The sequence below is a fragment of the Biomphalaria glabrata genome, chromosome 18 (assembly GCF_947242115.1).
Source record: "Biomphalaria glabrata chromosome 18, xgBioGlab47.1, whole genome shotgun sequence".
NCBI classification, from domain to species: domain Eukaryota; kingdom Metazoa; phylum Mollusca; class Gastropoda; family Planorbidae; genus Biomphalaria; species Biomphalaria glabrata.
Genome location: NC_074728.1, coordinates 11,552,923 through 11,569,874, shown reverse-complemented (window position 1 = coordinate 11,569,874; position 16,952 = coordinate 11,552,923). Strand labels below are relative to the sequence as shown.

The window sequence follows — 16,952 nt, the reverse complement described above, 5'->3', positions numbered from 1 at the left end:
AAGCGCATTTATGATGTAAAGTTTCATTCATATTTATATTAAGTTATTAACACGCCTTGTCCTTATAATAAACTATGTTTGATGCATATTCATAATGGCTCTATTTTTAAGCACATTATTTTGTTTTAGTATAAACATTAATACATTCTACAACAGACATTAATGGAACGAGGTCCACTTTATGCATATTAAATAGGTGTATTTTTTACTATCCGGTAGTGATATCCGACCGGAGCCGAATAGCACCGGATAGTAAAAAATGCCGGATATTCGGCAGAAGCCGGGGCCGGAATGACTATCCGGTGCACCCCTAATATATATATATATATATATATATATATATATATATAAATGCGGCCCGCCATTCCCAAACTTTTCTTAATGAGGCCCTCGACACGAAAAGTTTGCCCACCCCTGTTCTACTGTAATGGGGTTTTCTCTAAGTTTGCTTGAGTAGACTCTACTGTAATGGGGTTTTCTCTAAGGTTGCTTGAGTAGACTCTACTGTAATGGGGTTTTCTCTAAGGTAACCTGAGTAGACTCTACTGTAATGGGGTTTTCTCTAAGGTAGCCTGAGTAGACTCTACTGTAATGGGGTTTTCTCTAAGGTAGCCTGAGTAGACTCTACTGTAATGGGGTTTTCTCTAAGGTAGCCTGAGTAGATGAGTGGAGTAAACGGTGAAAAGGAAACAACATCTCCAGTGTGCGAACTGCACTTGCATCTGGAGGGGATGAAAGAAAGGCTCGCTAATCTTGTCCTATCATGATATCCACCACGCCTTTCCTCATTGAAATCGCACGGTGCTTTGGTGACCTTCTCAAACTTAGTGGCGGTGCAGTGTAGGAATACGTAAGTTGTGATGGAGGACTTCTGATCAAAGAATCAAAAAAAAGAACACTATAAAAAGAGAAACCAAGGAAGATTGTTTGAATCTACACAATGTGTGTACTTTTTAAGTTGAAACTAACCCACAGTCTCTTACTATAGGAAAGAAAATGGGCATTTTAAAGTCCAATACAAACTTATACAACACACTTGAAAAAAAAAAAACACCAAAAAACAATGGAAATGATCATTTGGACAAATACTTTTATTTCAAATCATGTTAAGAGCTAAACACGGGTCAAAGGTCTAATTATGTGCCAGAATTTTATATATCCAAACCAAAAAAAAACAACAACTTTATATTTGATCTAAATTTTTAAGTCATTACGAAAAATACAGAATCTACGTATGGCAGGATTTCTAAAAACTTTCTCACGCATAGTAGGTATATTTCAATTTCAAGGAAAATAAAATCTGGCCAAATTGTATGTCAATTCGCTCTACCCTCTAGCTTCTTTCTCTACAAAGTCATGGGCTATACAATGAATGTTTCAAACATGTGTGCACTAAGGCATGGAGAGAAATGAAAATACTGCAGTCAACAAGGGTGAGATAGAATGTCATCATGTACAACACAAGACAGTTACAAATAAAAAGATGATTCAACTGACATTTCTTTTCAAGTTTTCTAAGTGATTGTATTCATAAATTTTTAAAATGAAAAAAAAAAAAGTTTGTGTTTCAATACTAAAAAGATCAGCTGTTGTAAGGCACAGTACCAAGTATGGAACCAAAAGTCAGGACAAAATGCACTAACTGTTTGAGTCTTAAGGTTCTCCAGTCAAACTTTCTTCTACCCAACAACTCATTATGTAGAATAGCATCGAGAAACCATGACATAGTGAATCAAGTAAAGGTAAAAATTGTTTTATATGGCTGTAAATTATAATTCTTTTATCAAAATTCGATGGCATATAAAAATTTAACACTCCACAGTTTAATAGAATTATATTTGAGGAGGGGGGGATGTGTACATCAAATCTGGAATATATTTATTGAAAATACTAATTAAGTGTAGACAAAAAAATATTGACATTGCATAGCCAGTTGATTGGTCACATAATTAGATGACCACTACTTTAAAAAAAATTGTATCTGGACACAGTGTATATAATTACATTTATACATGTATAATAAATATGAAAAAAAAAAAGTTTCTTTTTCTAAATGATAACAAAATAAATCTGGGCTTATATGCATAGTTCAGGAGAAACATGACCAGATTTAGCACCTAATGAGACAAGCTGGGACTGTGTACAAGGTGTGGGGGAGGGGGGAGGACTGCAAGTGCTGACATTGAATGAACAACATTATAAGAAAACATCTAATAAAGCAATGGAGGTCGAAACAACAACATAGTCATACATAGTCACCTGACTGGTTTGGAGGCCATAGTCATACATAATCAGCTGACTGGTTTGGAGGCCATAGTCATACATAATCACCTGACTGGTTTGGAGGCCATAGTCATACATAATCACCTGGTTGGTTTGGAGGCCATAGACATATATAGTCATCTTATTGGTCTGGAGGCCAAGTCCCCTGATTGGTTTGAGAGCCACCAAGTCACAACACAAGGGGCATTTAGCCAGCAGCTGAGACACAGCAGGAGACATTTAGCCAGCAGCTGAGACACAGCAGGAGACATTTAGCCAGCAGCTGTGGCATGAAATGGCACAGTTAGAGTGTGCCAGTAGCTGAGACATGACATGGCAAACACAGACAGCTCCTGTGACCACTGAACATGACCTAGCAATCTGCAATAGCCATAGCGTGACAGAATCACCAGTGCCAGACTACCAATGACATCAGCTTGCAAAGATGTCACAGCTTTTGTAAGCCAAAATGTAGATGTCTGCAGCCTAAACCCTCAGTGATAACAGTTGATCATAAGCCACTACACAAAAATACAATTTAAAAAAAACATTTTGAAAAACAAATGACCTACTTCCTCATCCACCACTTCTATATGTAGTACAAGACATGTTTAAACGACACAATACACAATAAGCCCAAATAACAATTGCTTGTTCATAAAATAGTTTATAAAAAGAAATAAATAGCCGTCAAATATACACAGAACAATCAATCAAAAAAAAAAAAAAAAATTAAAAAGAAAAAAAATAGTCATTTACAACATAGGCATTAAGAAGAATATAAAATAAGTGATCTTGGGAGACAGTTCCATTCAAATCAGTTGTCACCTCTTCTGTGTTGTTGATGGGCTAAATGAAAGGCAAGGTATACTGAAAGCAATCTTTGGCCACAATTGTTAATGAAAGTTAATAACACTAATATCACTCTAAAAGTGATCCAGTGGTCCTCACAATGTGATGCTACCCACAGAGACACACACTATAAAAGCTGCTCTATTACCACTAATCACATCAACACTGACCACGAGTTCAAAATATCCTCAGACATGTCTAACACAAGGCCTCTGCCTATAAACTATTGACTTCAAGATGTGCATTGCTAGTAAACTAGTTGAATTAACTGAAACCACAAAACAGCAACAAGGTCTGGGACATAAGACAAAACTAATACAGACCAGTAAAATACATTTAAAACTCAGATTTTCTTCTAAATTTTAAAGGCCTATGAAACATTTTTTTGCTTATGTTTGTAATTATTTCTTTTTTTCCCCCCAAATTTGTAGTAGCTTTTATTTGATTTTTTTTAAAATAAAAACTCATTCAAAATGTCTCTGATATGGACAGGCAAATAGGGGAAGGTAATATGTTAAGGATGTAAATATTGGTCAGGGTAGCAAAGTGGGCTACTACACTCCTTCTTAATCTGCAGACAATAAGACTAGCTATAATATTCTTATTAAATAAAGCACAGATTATTCAAAAACTTTAACACCTGATATAAATCAGAAGGAACCATAGTAAAAGTCTAACTACTAACATCAAGTGGAAACGCAAAGACAAAAATCCTAGAGGGATGTCAGGAAAGCAAAACATTCAGTATTTTATGATACTACAAGCTTATATTGTAAATAAAAATTATTGACATGATGTAACAAATTCATTTTTATTTTTGTGCTTTGAAAAAAAAAATATTCCAGTGGGTCACACTGATTGGCATGAATATGGAATATAAATTGAATCATCACAGAAAAAAAATCAAGTAAATAATAAAATTAAAACAAGGGCACTTTTTAAAAGGGTTACAAAAAACACTGTGAGAATAGAACTGAATCAGACACTAACCTATATAAAGTAGGTACCCTGTTCATCTTGACAGTCGTATTTATAGAACGGATGAGATCAAATTGGCAATGTGAACAAATGAAAAATACACGCTGTAATTATGTTAGATCATCAAATTGAGCTTCAATAGAATGTAGGAGAGTTTTAAATACAATCATGTTACTAGAAGATAACCCTGGCAGGCCGCCATAGAGAAACGACAGTATCTGAGAGACTTTTATTTAAATTACACTCTAATAATGTAGAAAATCATCAAACAAATGTATAGCACAGGGTAAACAACAAGTACTTTAAAAACAATGGAGAGAAAAAATAATTGACTGATCAAGACTTGAACCCCAGTACCTTCAGTTCAAATTATAATAAAACAAACAAACCATATATTAAAATATGACCAGAAATCCATAGCATCAAGATTAGGATGCAGATGCCACGCAGATGGCAAGAGGTGGGGACAGTTGAAAAGACCATCCCAAAACAGACACACCAGGAGGACGCTAGTTGGTGGCCCATGACCCAGACAGGCCCACAGGAAGAGTTGAAATTTAGATTAAATCAAATAAAAACCTTTTGAAATTACTATAAAAATAAAGAAAGAATAATAAAACCAAAAAACACATTGTCCAGGTTTGAATTTTGTGTTTATCATTATGGACAATTTTATAAATACAATCTCTCCTTTAAAAGAAAGAGCATGGATCAGCACTCAATATGAAATATTTTTATCCAATTTAGAAGAATGTACAACAGGTGTGAGAATGCGGATCACCAAGTGACTCATCCTGAATCATAACAATCTAAATAGAAAATGTCAAGGAAGACCAAGTCTGAAAACAACAAGGCATCTAACTGTAGAAAAGGATGTTGCAATAGTACAATCAGAGATGTCATGTGGAGAGTTCAGATCTAGAATATAGAAAAGAAATGAAACAAAACACACACATATCTGTCCAAGACCCTATTCATAGAGAAATGTTGAAAAGTTGAGAATGTGCAAAATACAAATTTAAAAAAGGCACAAAAATAAAATCACATTTCAGTTTCATGGGTTAAAAAAAAAGAGAGAACAGGTCAAATCAGGTGTAAGAGTCAGTCAGAGATCATAGAAAAGAAACAGGTTTAAAAAAAAGTGTTTAAAAGAACTTTTTACAAAATGCTATGATTAATAACTGAATGAGTGAAACGCTTAAATTTGCATTCACTGCACTATTATTACAGGGGAGACTACAGACCTAATAATGGGAGGAATCAAAACATAAGAAATTGAAAGAGGGGGGTAACTCATTGTAAAATATAATTCTGAGGAATGTAAAAGGGACTGGATAAAATGAAAACACAAAAAAACAACTAAAGTGGTAAATTTGCTTTCAAATGTTGGATGACTGAGACACATAGAGCTGATATGGACAATGCCAGCACAACTAACAGCAGTTTTACCAACTTTCAAATGAATACACAAACCTGTTGATCTCCTCAGTAACTTTGAAATGTAATGATCAATCTGAATGAGTAAAAAAACTGAGCTGTTCTGTGCATTGCAATAACGAATGTGTGTGTGTGTGTTCATCAGCATTCTCACCACTCTACAGTCAGTAGTTTCAATCTAAACAATGTACAATTTACAATCCCAAGAAAACTCTACTTTCCTACTCCACTATAGTGCAATGACCCTAGCCTATACAGCTATGTATAAAGTGTATCAAATACAAGATCAAATTATAAGTTATTCTTTGCAACAATACAAAAATACAGCCTATAAGAATCCAAACTGAGCTGAGTGTGTGTGTGTGTGTGTGTGCATAAAATGTTCATATTCTCAAAGCACTATTAAAAATCTAATAAGAAAAAAAAATATTTTAAAAGAAAATAAGTTTAGCCCCAAATGTCATGAAAGAATGTGACTTGAAGAAGATTTTTTTAAACAAAACACAAAATCTAAACACTAAAACACAATCAGGTGTCATAATTCTAAATACAGTCATTCCAAACTGAATGGATGCCACAGATGTGATAAAATTGTAAAGTCAAGTGGCATTCTAAACTGTACAATTGTAAAAAAAAAGTTTATGAAAATCAAAGAACAATCTAACTACAATGCGTCTCATTTCTTGACAACTAAGTAACAACTAGACTTCTCATTCTATTATTCTCCGTTATTGAGATTTTAAAAAAGTTTCTTCTCTCATTTTTGTTTCATAGTCTTTTTTTCCCACTGAATTTCCTATGGCACTGGGCGCTAAATTAAAATTGTCCTGAAGTTATATGTGGAATACAAGGCACAAACTTTAAAGCTCACTGTGGGTTTATAAAGTCTATCTGATCAACACTTTAAAAGATTCATTCACTGTCTCCTTCCACAACAAAAACAGACGATTATCTAGAGGTGACACATTTCTAGCTTCATTTACAAGTCAAAACAGCAGCCAATGCAAATTCAAATTTAGAAGGAAATGTCTAAGAAATGAGATACTAACATCTCGAAATGCAAAGGAATTGTCATTGCTCTTAATGATAAGAAAGACTAAACAACAAATGTCTGGGCTCCCGACAATTTGATTTGGTAAGGAAAATAAGGATATATAATCATAAGAATAAAATATACACAAACAAGGTGCTAATTCTAAAAAAAATCAACAAAACATTTTATTTAAAAAAAAAACCATAAATCTTGTAGGATGCAAACCTAGTGATATCTTTGCTGCAATGTAACATGCTATAAAATAAAATGTTCACAAGTGACCCACAAATATTTAAACAAACGAATTCATATAAGATGTTACCTGAATTAAAGTATAAACTTTGTATTAAAACAAATCAAAAGTTGTTCATTTAGTAACTGATATGTTCACACGCTATAAGTAGTATTTTGTTCAGATCATAAACCTGACAAAGGGAAAAAAAAAGAAGGAAAATGTCGTATATAACAGACATAAGGTAAAAACCCAAGAAAATCTTAAAAAGAATAAAAAGGCTGGATATGAATTATTTGCATCATATGAGATTACTGCATTCTAATAGCTTAGCATATTGTTGTTTGTTTTCCTAAGGGTAAAAAAAACAATATTTTATATTTTACTAAAAATTGTGAAAGTGAAAAAAGATAAATTTGACAGACACAGCTGGAAGTTGGTACCCGAATAATTCATGAAAATGTTTTTTAAAAAAGATAAGACAAATTAGAAGAAAAAAAAAAACATCTCCAGTGACACTGGAACAGGATCCCTGGTAAACAATAAGAAAAGGTCAGCATCTTTGGGGAAAAGGCTAACTTTAGTTAAAAACAGAAGGCCTACAAGTTTTAGTAGCAGGTGTTGGGAGCTCCAGATGAATGGGAAAAGTTAAGCATGCTTATCAAAATAAAAAGGCACCAGACAGCCAAACCTAACCTGTGCACCATAGGCAACCTTACAATCTAGTCACCACTTTGGTCTAGTCCTGTCTTGCTGTAGGACAAATAAAAAACTATTTAAAAAAAATAAAAATAGTCATAGCCCATGATTCATATGAAAAGGGTGACAACTTTTGTTCAAAGGACAATAGCTTCTTATTATCTTACTGCCTTGTTGTTGTTTTTTTTTGTCTTTTCATTAGGGGAAGTTTCTCATTTTAAGAATAAAATAAAAAATTTATCTGATTGATAAATGAATTTGTATTAACTGAATATGTCTACAGATGAAACTAGGAATTAAAAAAAAATGTTTAAAGCCTTATTATAAAGATTATACAACATTTAGCAACATGATATTATTACCGTATAATAATGTAAACAAAAAAATTGTCTAAAAATATGTTCCGTTTGCCAAAACAGATGGTTCTAAAGCAAACAAATAAAACAAAATAATCTTGTTCAAACAAAATGCAGATTACAAAATAGTTTTAAAAATGTTTAAATAGCAATTGAAACACAAAACCAAGAAATGTCCAGTTTATTTCTTGGAGCCTAAACTCAACATGTGTAAGAAAATATTAAGTAACACAGCCTGACTGAAATCAAACAAATCAATGCCACAGAACCGCAGACAGAAACTTAACACACACACACACACACAAATTGCGGATCTTTATCATATTTAAGTTCTTGAGATACTTTTGTTTTCCCGACTGAAGAACCATTCTAAATGGGCTTGATGTAAATTAATACAAACAAAATTGTACACAGTACAAAATTTAATGTCTTTTTTTTATAGGTAAAGTTTTTTGCTTCGTTAAACATGTAGAGAAAAACAAAACTAATTACATAATAAATTTTGATAAAATCAAATACAAAAATTTTATAATGACTGATCAAATGATTGATTTTCTTTACAATGTTCAGTAAAACTGTAATACAAATTTTTTGTTTGCCACTTTTGGTGGCTCATTCATTGATAAAAAAAAAAAAGGCTCTGAACTGATAAATGAAATAAAAATATCTCCAGCTTGAGAAACATAAAAAAAAATCCACTTAAGGAATATTTCCTAATATCTCTAGTATATGGTAATACATCTTGGAAGTCTGGAAGCAAAAAAAAAAATGTCTCAGAAAATTTTAAGTGAAGTGGAGAGAGAGAAGAGCCTACAGAGGTCAGAGGTTACCTTGAATTACTTGCATTACTTGTAGCTTAATTGAAATCTGGGGAAATGTAACTTCAAACATTGTTTGGTTCCATAAGAAAATAAAAGGGGTGAAAACAACTGCAGTCTTTCTTATAATTTACAAAGTCAATCAAAACCCTGGAAACCAAACATTTGTCCATGTTTTCTTGATAAACACAGGTCATCTAATTAACTCAATCATACCTCAAACTCACAAAGGCAAGATTTGCCCTTATCATTACAGAAATACAAATATTTGATCTTACAATGCCATCAGGTTAATTCTAAACTAACTACAAACTAGTGCATCCGACACTATTGTAAGATGAGAGCAGACTGTTAGGAGAGCTCTGAAACACACAAGCCAGTGTTTCTTCCTGTCCATTTGTCTACTGAGATACAATGTATGCACAGGATCAACAGATGCGCCCAGAATAGAAGTATGCAGTTAAGGTGTGCACATTTAGAAAGGTCATTTTGATAGCTATAAAATAAAAAGGTGCATGAGGCTTTGCCCATGGGATGTCAATTATTCTAGGTCAGCAACCAATGCTTTCAAGTCACAGGACTAGGCCTGGTGAATCTTTTGAGTTCAGCTCTATATCTGGTGAATAAATTCAAGTCAAACAATGAATAAGAAATTTAAACTGAAAAGTGAAATATAAAGATGGTGACCCAACAAATAGTGCAAGACAAAATAGCGACAACTTACAAATAATGTGTTGAAAAGTACTGGATTTTTAGGAAGTGAAGGTTCTGGGCAGCATTTTTCCTTTATTCTATTATTTTATCTTCTACAATATTAATAGATCTAAAAGTATGCCATATTTGCAGATAAAGAGAATACTTTAAAATTTTATCTCATTCTCTTTTTCACCAATGTTTAAAATGCATAACTTGCTGAAAATTATTTTGAAATGTAGTGACTCCATTCAAGGGTTAGGTATATGTGTTACACATGTGTGTTATAATAACACTTTGATCAAATCAGGATGTCTCTTGCAGCAACATTGGTAAACTTAGGTGTGTCAGCATTAGTGAAGCTGGCAATCCCATTTCTTATCTGTAAATATTGCCTTCAAAAAACTAAATGATGCTTTGACAGATTTTGTAGGGAATTAGTGTGACTATTGGGAGGACAACTATATTGGTCACCAGAGACTGACCAGAGTCAGAGTAACTCCAAGATTTCCAATAGCATAATAGAATGTTAGAGATCGAGTACAGGACAATCTACCACGAAGAAACAATTCATTGGAGGGATGGCACCATACATTACAGCTGTCTATTGACAGTAATCACCCCAAGTCAATCTCTCACTTCCTCAGAGAACAGGAAAACACAGAACTACATTCTGAGGTATAATGCTGGAGAACGAAGTAAAGCTGCAAGCAAGACAAAGTACTTCCAACTTAACAGACAAGCCACTGAGTTTCTACAAGACATTGCATACAATTGAACTTTGTGAAAGTTTGTGCATGTGTGTATATGTGTGTGAATCTGACAAGTATGGAAGTATATTAGGATGTTTTTGAAGTACACTTTTGGAATGAAAATAAATATTTAAAAAATTATTCATTTTAGCTTATTACAATTCTTGCATAATGTTTGCATATTTATATTTGAAGAAATCCAAAGTGTTTCCTGCAAAATGACTGATAATTAATGATAACATTAAAATAAACAATATTGGCTCTATTAATATTTTAAGATATCCAAATTAGTTTTTGCAAAATGACTGAAAAAAATATTTTTTCCACACTAGTTTGTCCACACTATTTTGTCTCGGAACCTATAAAGGCCATAAAATTTTTAACAATTAATTAATAATTTGCAAAAATTTTAATTACTATTATATTTTAAGACACACAATAAAGTAAAAAATTATTTTAAATGAAAAAAAAAATTCTCTTGTAAACATAGTTTTAACTTTTGTATCTATTCCTGAGTCATAAACACCCCCACACTGTAAGGTTAACCTTCCAGATCCAGATTACTTAACACTTCATTTTATGTTATGATTTGATGTGTGAAATGTCTAAATATACTTTTGTTTTTTTCTTTTCTTTATGAAAGAAATCATATTCTACTCAAATTAATTAAAGATGTAAATTGTATTCATTAAATGAACATTATTTATTTTTTTGCATATTTGTGTTTATTTCATGAACCTAAAAATATTAAATGGAAACTAACCTGGGACCACTGACTTCATTGATTAGATAGTGAGCTTAGCAAGACAAAACACTAGCCTGAGATTCAAGGAGAAATGAGCGATTCCTGGACAATGAGTAAAGGACTACCTACCAACAATTACTTTCCCCTGGCTTTAGATCTGCTTCCCGCTCTTTCATCTGTGCCAACTCTGTCTCTAACTGTTGGATTCTCTTATCCTTCAGCTGCAACTGTTCCTGGAGATTTTTTATTTCATCCAACTGCCGAAAGTAGGCTTTCTTCAACTGAAATTTGGAGGGAGAAAAAAGTGAAGACACTCAAAATGATCTCATTACGAGAAATAGAAACACACAATTCTTTCATGTGTTTTAAATGTATCAATCTTGTCACATAAAATTCATGGACTGTTTTGAGGTAATGGATGCAACACAGCAATATATAGCATGACATTACTCACAAACTGCTGGTGTACTATGAAATGAAATTCTAAATGAGAGAAAATGTATTTGATATGCTGTGAAGCATCAAAAACAGGCATTGGTCAAAATTATTCTTTGTGACGATGTAGAAGGATCTTGCAAAAAAACGACATAAGAAGAAAAGCTGGTTCCACATTGTAAAAACTTGGTCAGCCCTGTCTTATGACATGCAAGAAGAGATATGGACAAATGTGCCTATCATCATTGTATATCAATCAATATTAATGAAAAATTTGACATTGCATGTATTCTTCTTTTAATACACATAAAAAGGTTTCATAGTTTGAGACACTAAGCAATGTCATTTGAAAAGGTTTCATAGTTTGAGACACTAAGCTATGTCATTTGAAAAGGTTTAATAGTTTGAGACAATAAGCTATGTCATTTGAAAAGGTTTAAAGTCAATGAAATGGTTTACTAGCAAATAGATTACTGAAACAAGTAGAGGTTATAAAAACAACATCATAATAATAGACTGTAACCAAGAAGGATAACATTTCAAAATGTTTAAAGTAACAAATAATAACACTAAAAAATGTAAAGAAAACAAAACACTGACATGAAGACAGTACAAAAAAAAAGATGATATAATTAAACAATATTTGATGACAAGTATACTTCATTTGAAACAATGTCTTAGACATACATTTGCTATGCATACATTAAAATGACTATATATATAATTACATATCAAATTAAATCCACTAAACATCAATCACATCCACATTGTTAATGTTGTCGAACTGATACTCAGGGTAAGGATAAAGATATTAATATTTCCAAATTTTGAAAACCAGCACTATTCATTTGGTCTTTAACCAAACAGTTTAACAGTTTTAATTAAAAATACTTGTAATGTGATCAGACCCAAAGAGCGTTGGTAATTTCTAAAAGTCAACTGGGTCTACTTTAAGAACAAAAAAAGGTAACTCTTTAAGACACATCATTATCATACATTCATGACGCTATCATCAAATTTGTGGACAAATGTGTTTTTATTAGTAAAAAAAAAAATGCAATTTAAAATCTAAGCTTACTCCTTAATCTTTGGACTCAAAAGACAAGTCTTTAGTATTATTTTTAACACTTCAAATCCATTGTTTCATTTTCAAAATGTCTCTATCCATTGTAATTAACTTTTCAATTCTATCAAGCGCAGATAATATTGAACACAGTATTTCCCACTTTAAAATAATAATACCGAACACGTGTTTGTAACTGTATTGACCAGTGATGCCCAAAATACGACGTTATTCCATCCGACCCGCCGAAATGTCGACACTAAGTCTAGAAAATCCCCCCCCCCTCTCTATTTTTCCAAAAAATTGTATTTTTACCTATGTTATGGTCCTTAATTTTTCTCTGATGGATCGGTATCATGACCTTTAAGATTTTTGCATTTATGAAATGGTACTCAGAATGTAGAATCTAGCAGAAAAAGTTAAGGGATCTTTACTTTTTGTGGAACATGATAGTAAGTCAACATATTTGTTTAGTAAATAAAGTGTGGGTGTTTTAAAAATAAACAATATATAAACGCCATTATAAGCCTATCAATGGGAATATTTACCAAAACGAGACACGAAAATGAGTCGGAGATTAATCTAGCTACAATGTTGCTTATTATGGCCTCTTCCGCGGTGTCGAATGCAAACAATGAAATAAACAGGAGGTAACCTTCAATTAAATCAGGAACACAGATAATTATAATAATAATAATTTTATTTATAAAGCGCTGTTAACAAACAAAATGTAGGCTCAAGGAGCTGTAATAACATTACAAACACAAACACGACAGTTACAATGACAAACTAATCTAAAATAAGTTTTAAACAAATAAGTCTTTATGTTCTTCTTAAAAAAGGTGTAGCATATTGTCTGTCTGAGATCAATGGGGAGTGAGTTCCAAACTTTTGGTCCATGCATTACGTCCTGCTCATTTCATGTGTCAATCTAGTCATGCAAGTTAATAAGACTTAAACTCTGCTAAGTCGTTGGTTTTCCTGGCTAGCTCAGGCAACTCATTCCATTTTCTGATTGCACTAGGGAAGAAGGAACACTTGTACAAATTCGTTCTAGCATATGGAATAAGAAATGTGCCTCTTTGTGTCTTTCTGAGTATTTCATTAGGTTTAGTTTTTCTATTTGTAATTATGGTTCAATGTTTGATGTATTATGGCTACTTTACTTTGTTTTTCTTCAGTCCTGAAGTGTCTCTAAGTTTAGAGATTACAAGCTTATATCAACTCACTCTGTCTGGTAAAAAGTTTGTACATTTTACTCTCTGTGGTGACACAGTTATTGTACTATATGGGTGACCAACCGTGACACATGGTCGGTCAAGAGAAGTGCACATGTCCCATTGGTGAACTGGAGAGTTGGTCATGTGGTAGTGTTGTCTACAATTAGAATGAATACACACCTAGCTGTTTTCATTGTGGATGAATGTTGGCTAAATATACATTGTATTATTAAATTCTTTCAATTAAAAGACTTAAAAGGAACTGGCATCAACACCTAACCCCACACCTAATTCAGATGAAGCTAAAATTTTGCACAATTAATGCTTTCACCAGACAACAAATATTGACCAATAAATTAGATTTCTCATATATCTATATAGTGCTTAAGTACATTTAATTAAGAAATTTAAAGATTTTTACACATTTAAATTGATTTTTATGAAAAAAAAAATTAAAATTTAATTGGATAAAGCACATTTTGAAAAAACAAAATGCAATGTTTATAAAAAGTATTGGCAAAATATTTTGCAAATTCTAGGATATTACTTAAGATATTTCACCTGAACAGGTCACAACAATCAAAATGAACATGTGACAATCAAAATTACACACACATACAGACACATGGACATAAAACACACACATTTCACTATGTGAAATGTTGAAGCAGACTTAGATCAGTTGAGGAATAACATTTCAAATTATTTTTTTATAGTTAAAGGGTATCTGAGCTTTTCAATTAGCACTAATAGTTAGGAAGTTTGTTAAGAAAACTAAATGTTATTCTAAAACTGCATGAATACATGGTGAGAATGTGAAAACATTTTTTAAAAAAATGAAAATGGTTCATAATGATGAAGCCCAAAACAAGGGGAAACTACTCACCTCTGTTTCACTACTGGGGAAACTAATTCCAGACTTTGACGACACTGGCGTAGGGGAAGGGGAAGCAACAGAAGATACAGGTGGTGACCAAACTTTGCGTACATGAATAGCCTAGTGTGATGGGAGATAGAGACACAAGGGCAAGAATCAGTACAAGGGCCTGCGGTGAGAAGGGTGCTTACAGCATATATAGATAAATATAACAAGCTGAAATAAAGCTTCATAAATAAATAAAGTTGAGAAAAAAGTGATTCTACTAGAAGCTTTACCTCTTTTATCACTGGTTATTATTGTTAGTAATAATTTGTTATGTTTTGTTTTAATCAACCAAACCTTTAAAAGAGATCTAGTATTTGTTTAATCACATAAGTATCTGTAAATGTAATATTCCACATATGAACAATTCCCTGGTAACTTTATTAATATAAACTGAACTCTATTAAGCTGAATAATAAAGAACTCGTTAGAAAGAGAGGAGTTACAATGTTTGGACCAATCAAATCTTATCTTATCTTATCTTATTAACGGACTTTGACAATGACATTACATCCAAATATATTGCTTAGGTACTAAACATCGTTTGACTACACACAAATAACTTAACAAAAGGTTTATATGAAGTCGGTACTATTGAAAAGAATGTTGTTAAAAGCTCAAGAACTGAAGTTGTTGGGTTAACCTTTAGGCTGTCTACAATCAAGACAAGAGCTCTGAAGATGTTAAATCAGAAAACTTTACATTGTATACTGTTCTAAGCACTGAGTAACTCAAGTATTTTCACTCTTTGAGAAATACAAGCAAATATATTATAGTTGTAAATATATATATTGTCATAATTTTAAAATCTCATTTGTATATTTGTTGACAGTAAAAAAAATAATTAAACAACACATTTTCCTACAAATATCTTTGGTTATAAGACATTTCAGGCATGTGAATTCAAATAACAGTGAATTAAATTTGTTTTTAAGCTATTCTTTGTTTTTTTTTGGGGGGCGGGGGCGCTCCCTACAACAACTAAAAGCACTTGAAGGTAAAAATCCCAGCACTTAATTATAAAACCAGCACTCATCAATTAAATGTTTTCTTCACCAGGAAAACATTAAAAGTCACTCATGTTCAAATTTATAAATTACTTTGCAGCTTTTGTATTAAGCTTTAGCTATGAAAAAATAAATATTTTTTTTGCAAAAAAAGATTAAGTATCTTGAACGAGGACAAATCACAAATGTTTATATAGCTAGGGAGAAACATTATGCACTGATCTAATTAATGTGGAAAGGACAAAAATGGTTTATCAGATAAACAGATAATTCTTTGTTCAAGTCCCAACTGTTGCATTCCAAACATAGCAGCTGGTTTCTAGTATTTACTACCAATCGTTAGCTCTACAATTTAAACAAATTAAACAACGCTACATTTTTTTTTCTCAGAAATACAGAAGCATTAGTATAGCTACTTCAACATTAAACAAGCACATGAAAAATTAGCCTTTTTTTTTTCATTTATCCAATAATGTATTAACATTTTTCTACAATTTTTTTAGATCATCTATCCAATATTATAAAACACATTTTTTTTTACATTGACAATATCATATTATTTAGACTACACTTGATTGGTTTGCTCTACCGCTCTACCATTGTCACATTTATAGACAGATTATTGTACACAACATATTGAAGACAAGCAGATTAATTCTACAAATGAGCTGCAAAGCAGAGGTTAGTAAATCACTCAAATAAAAAGGGTAAAAAAATAAAAGGAGGGCTAGCACGTACATACATTTAAAAATGAAAGAAATAAGCATGCTTCATATTGATTAATTAAATCCATTCAAAATAAAATATTGATTGGTGAAGTAAATATATTGCACTAAGTTAAAGATGGAAATCAAATTAAAGCTTAAAATCACACATTTATGTAATTAATCTATATGGCTAGGTGATATTTGTTTGACTAAAGTTAGGTGACACTATGACAGATTTTAGTTTGGTTTAGATATTTGTTGATAACAAATAGTAACATTTATTATAATTCATCAGAAACGTTACTTGTACATTTTTTGTACATAAAATATTTAGCAGATATTAGTTTGAAAGAAAAGCTAAAAAGTAGAATATCTGTTGCATTCATCAAATTATTTGGGACTGAAATTTTCAAGATAAAATTATGAAGTAAGTAAAAGTAATTGGTGAATGGCTGGCAGGGCTATCTTACATGGCCTTGTGCTGTCTGCGCTGGCTGGCCAATCACCAGTTTCACTGCACTGATGTGTTCAGCATTCTCACTGCTGGCTATAGTGTTAGCCCGCTGTTGCACGAAGCCTCTGTTTAATCTGGCCTGGGAGTAGCGGGTGGTGCCAGAGGGCTGTGACTTTTGAGATGTGGTTAGCGTTGTCATCATTGTAGGTGAGGCTTTAGAGGCAAGCTATAGAGGAAACAAAGGTGATCATGGGGCAGGAACAGAAAATTAAACATGCACCAAAACA

General features: G+C 32.3%; 1 protein-coding gene across 5 annotated transcripts in view; it reads right to left on the bottom strand.

Moving 5' to 3' along the window:
* Window positions 1-1,070: 1,070 nt before the first annotated feature.
* The window catches only part of LOC106063424 (coronin-1A-like), a 30,832-nt gene continuing 14,950 nt past the window's right edge, over window positions 1,071-16,952 (bottom strand). For 2 of the 5 annotated variants that reach the window (XM_056016845.1, XM_056016846.1), the window contains 4 exons: window positions 16,682-16,891; window positions 14,462-14,572; window positions 10,987-11,138; window positions 1,071-9,283 (listed from right to left, as the gene is read on the bottom strand). In XM_056016845.1, the coding sequence (XP_055872820.1) occupies window position 9,283; window positions 10,987-11,138; window positions 14,462-14,572; window positions 16,682-16,891 (474 nt within the window). In that variant the 3' untranslated portion in view covers window positions 1,071-9,282. The remainder of the gene's footprint in view (window positions 9,284-10,986; window positions 11,139-14,461; window positions 14,573-16,681; window positions 16,892-16,952) is intronic. The other 3 variants (XM_056016847.1, XM_056016848.1, XM_056016849.1) reach the window with 3 other exon arrangements.